The 4,628-nt window shown below is 28.5% G+C and overlaps 1 protein-coding gene across 1 annotated transcript; it reads right to left on the reverse strand.

Annotated features, from left to right (window-relative positions):
• Window positions 1–385: 385 nt before the first annotated feature.
• On the reverse strand, window positions 386–1,146 carry LOC106755918 (dynein light chain 2, cytoplasmic). The gene is made up of 2 exons (XM_014638150.2): window positions 840–1,146; window positions 386–720 (listed from the first exon to the last, which is right to left on the reverse strand). Exons 1-2 carry the CDS (start codon window positions 975–977, stop codon window positions 529–531), a joined length of 330 nt encoding a protein of 109 aa, XP_014493636.1. The 5' UTR covers window positions 978–1,146; the 3' UTR covers window positions 386–528.
• Between the last annotated feature and the right edge of the window lie 3,482 nt (window positions 1,147–4,628).

Below are 4,628 nucleotides of genomic sequence, written 5' to 3' on the forward strand. Positions count from 1 at the left end.
AACTTATATTGATTCATTCTAAGGTAATTAATTTCATTAAATACACCTTTGTTTATTTTACAGATACTATCTAATGCAATGGGTGATCACCACTAAACTATTATGGAAAAAGATTAAGACTAGATAATTGTGTTTTAGTAATTCATAAGTAAAGAAATTATTTCAAGTTCATAAACTAATTTCGAGTTATTATATCTTGTAGTATTTCATGGATGTACAATTATTTGACTTTGAAGTTTACATTAGATCAACATGAATAACCTACTTTACCAATTTTACGACGTATCAAGTTTACACTACTACGAGGACATCTGAAAACATATATACTTTTCGAGATAAACTAGGCAAAATAATTTACATCTAAAAAATAAAATATATTTCAGTAACAAAAATATAATTTATATACCTCTTGCAAATTGTTTCTCTCTCAAACCTTCCATTTCTTCCTAAATCAATTATCATTACATGGAATGGAAAAAAAAAATACAGGAGTATCTAAATAAAGGGAAAATTAAGCAAATAAATTAATTATGCTTTGGCTGCCTCTAGAGCTGAGAACTGATTTTCATGTGCCTCTGGAGCAGCTGAGCCCCTGAAGAGCAAAATGGCTAAGTTACCCAAACAGAAATAGATAAAACAGCCACAACAGTGGGTCACAAATGAACCAAAATCAGTTCCTACAATACACTGCCAACCAGGTCCATGCATCCTATCAAATTCCTGCACCAACAACTCAAACAAAATTACCAAAGTTGATTCGATTAAGAAACTCATTTCTCTGCTACCAATTTCTTCAAAGAATACAAATAGATATATATTTTTTTTTTTTTTCAATTTACCTTCTTTATAAATCTGGCAATCTCAATGGCTTCAGTGACATCAAAGACATCAAGTGCTTTGGAAGCTAAATCCATGGCATCTTGCTGCATGGTCTGAAGCATGTCAGTCTCACCAATTACAGCCTTGCCTTCAAGCATGATGAACCAAAGCCAAAAATTTCCTCACCAAACAACAAACTTGGAGCTGATGGAGCTTAAAATAAATCACAGATATAAAGCAAAAGTAGTTTCTTGTAAAAAGGGATGTAAAGTGCAGATTAAAGGGTAATGAATGGAGCTATTATATAGAATCAAATGAAAAGGGGTAGTGCTAATTGGTCAGCCACGTATGGATTGCCTTTGTGGTCACCAAAAAATTTTATATATATATATATATATATATATATATATATATATATAATTTTTACTGTATGATAAACATGGTCCAAGTTTGGCATCCCATGTTAACTGGATCTGCATATGGATCAAGTTTGTCTGTACAATCAGCAAATCATGGACCACTAGACTGAAGTTATTGATAAAACATGTTATCTTTTCTTTTAACTTAACAATCTTATTTTACATCCCTTTTAAATTTTGGATTATAAAATCTTCATATTAGGCTAACTTGTTCATTATAAAGAAACTCTTTATGTGAAATTTTTGGATCAATGCATTTGAAAAAAAAATTGTTTCTCTCGGAATTAACATTTCCTTAATGAAAAAGGGGTAAACAGGTAGTCTTTTTTTTTTCAATTGTAGAATTTTTTAGAGATTTATAACATTCTATTTTTTTTTGTTCTGTTGAAATTATTGTTAATTAGCCTTACATTTTGTCTTACTTTAAAAATTAAAATAGGAAACTTCATAACACTATTATGATAAAAATAATTTATTACACTTTTAATTTTTAATACATAAACCTAAAAGTCAGGTAAAAATGAAAGAAATGTTATCAAATTGCAGGAAGAATAGACGCAAACAACATTTGCAGCCCTAAAGGTAAATCATATGACAAGTTCTTCTAGTTATTCTTTATCATAATTAAATATGTATTTAATAATGTGTATAGTATAAAATTGTGTTAGAAATAAATTATTAAGGTGAGATTCTGGTTTTATAAGAAAGCATCATCTAAACAGAGAATTATTTGTAGGTTTTGAAGATGACAAGTTATTATCTTTTGTTGAGCCTAGATAACGGGACACGTGTGAGTTCTTTGTGCCATTGTCGGTTGATTTGACACGTGTGATAAGGAAGATGTTGTTTAGTAGTTATCATGGTTAGTTTAATTTTGAACATTTTTTGCCTTTGCATATGGCAGAGAATCAACTTCATTGCCAAGACTTAGGAGATGTCAATTTTTCAGAATCATAGTCACAAAATCTTTGTTTATCTTTTACAGAAGATTTGAACTTTCAGTGTTGCACAAAGACGTTAAGGATGAATAAAGTTATCCAAGTTCAATTTATAACAAAGATTTGTTCTTATAGATTATTCATTGAATGGTGGAAACTTGGGACACTTGATTTTGGCATGAGGTTCTTACAAATCGAAGAGAAACAAACAAAGTGAGAAACTGAGACAACAATGACCACAAAATTGTTCATGGCCAGAGATAATCCGATGAATAAAAATAATGGTAGGTTGTGTCAGCCATAGCCATGTAAATTGGCATATTCATCTTCAACTCACGAATATTCATTCTTGTTTCAGTTCAAAAAAAGAGTGGGATTTTTTAACAGCAGATTTATAAAGGATAATTCTTCGTTCTCGATAGTTAGATATTTATTTCAAAAGTCGTTACCAAAAAATAAAAAGTTATTGAAAGTCTCACATTAAGTAGAGATAAAACCAATCTATAATATATAAATGGAGTAGAAACTTCATCATATAAACCAGTTTTGTGGGTTGAATTAGGTTTAAGCCTACTTTTTTAACATGATATCAAAGCTTTTAATGATTCTATTACGAATTTTTCATATTTTTTTCTTATTTGTGAATTTTATTATGTTAGATAATTGTATGTATTGTTTATTTATTTATTAGAAATTTTCTTGTATACCGTATATTAATTATAATATATCTATTTTTTAAATTTCAATGACTTCCATCTAGCATGTTTTTCCGTTAAAAAGTATTTTTGTTTTCTGTAATTATTAATTTAAAAAATATTTTTTCCTATTATAAAATAATTAACTTTTTAGAGTGTTGTATAGACTTTTGACATTGTTAATTATCAAAACAAAACGCTAATAGAGATTATGAATATAACACAAATAATAAGTTGGAAAAGGTGAATAAAGGTAGTTATTTCGAGCTAGATCTACCTACAGATGTCAATTATATATTAAAATCACGTCAAAGTTCTGTCGCTCTAACATGTAGATGGGAAAGGCATTACTTTTAAGAAAATAATGTTTTGAAGATTAAAAAGAAGACTATTTTTCAATTTTAATGATATGTTTGGTATAATATATTATAATAAAGTTAATTACTAACATAATTAGTTTATAGCCAGTCAAACTAATTTTATACTAACACGAAATTTTTAAAATAAGAAGTAATGAAAATTTATGTGTGTAGCGACAACAAAAGTAAATATGAATTTTATATTCTAAATTAAATAATACCGAAAGATGTGTATGGATTTAGTCTGATACAAAGAAAAAAATAGTTTATTACACTGACACAGTTATTTATGTTTGATGCATAAATAAATAATATAATTAAAAAAGTAACATTTTATAAATAAAGGTAAATAAATTTATGTTAAATATATCATGGAGAAGAGTTTTTTTACGCCGGGACCTAATATAAAAGACCTTTCTTACATCTGACATGATAGGTTTTGTAAAAGATTTTTTCAGAGCTTTTTTTCTGTTTGATTTCTTTCTTCGCAAAAGTTGTTGTTAATAAAAGGTTTAAAAATAATTCTGATGTATTATTTTAAAGAGTAGAATGTCATATATATATATATATATATATATATATATATATAAGGATTTTATAATTTTTCATCTATTAAAGGACTGACAGGTGTATAAATCTGCACAAATTAAAAAATAATATCTAAATCATAACTAACACAATATTTGATTGTCTAATATCTTTTAATAGAATATTTAGCATATCTTAACACCCCCGCTCAAGTTGGTGCATGGATATCACACATTCCCAATTTGAATAAAGACTCATCAAACAATCTTCTTGACACTCCTTTGGTGAGAACATCAACCAACTGTAACTCTGATCTTATAAAAGGAAAGGAAATTATTTCAGCTTCAATCTTCTCTTTGATGAAATGTCTATCAATCTCCACATGCTTTGTTCTATCATGTTAAACAGGATTATGAGCAATTGCAATAGCCGAAGTATTGTCACAGTACAAACTCATAGCTTCATTTGGTTTAAATCCCAAATCTGATAACACATTTTTAATCCACAAAAGTTCACATACACCTAGTGCCATGTCTTTGAATTCTGCTTCAGCACTAGATCTTGCTACTACAGGTTGCTTTTTACTCCTTCAAGTTACAAGATTCCCTCCTACAAAGGTAAAGTATCCAGAGGTAGATCTTCTATCATCTTTTGAACCTGCCCAATCTGCATCAGTGTACCCTTCTACCTTTAAGTTTCCATTATTTGAGAACAAAATTCCTTTTCCAGGAGCAGACTTCAAATATCTCAAAATTCTTTCAACAACATCCATATGAAGCTTTCGTGGGTCATGCATAAATTGACTAACAACATTCACTGCATAGGTGATATTTGGACGTGTATGGCACAAATAAATTAATTTTCCTACCA

This window comes from Vigna radiata, chromosome 2, assembly GCF_000741045.1.
Source record: "Vigna radiata var. radiata cultivar VC1973A chromosome 2, Vradiata_ver6, whole genome shotgun sequence".
Classification (NCBI taxonomy): Eukaryota; Viridiplantae; Streptophyta; class Magnoliopsida; order Fabales; family Fabaceae; genus Vigna; species Vigna radiata.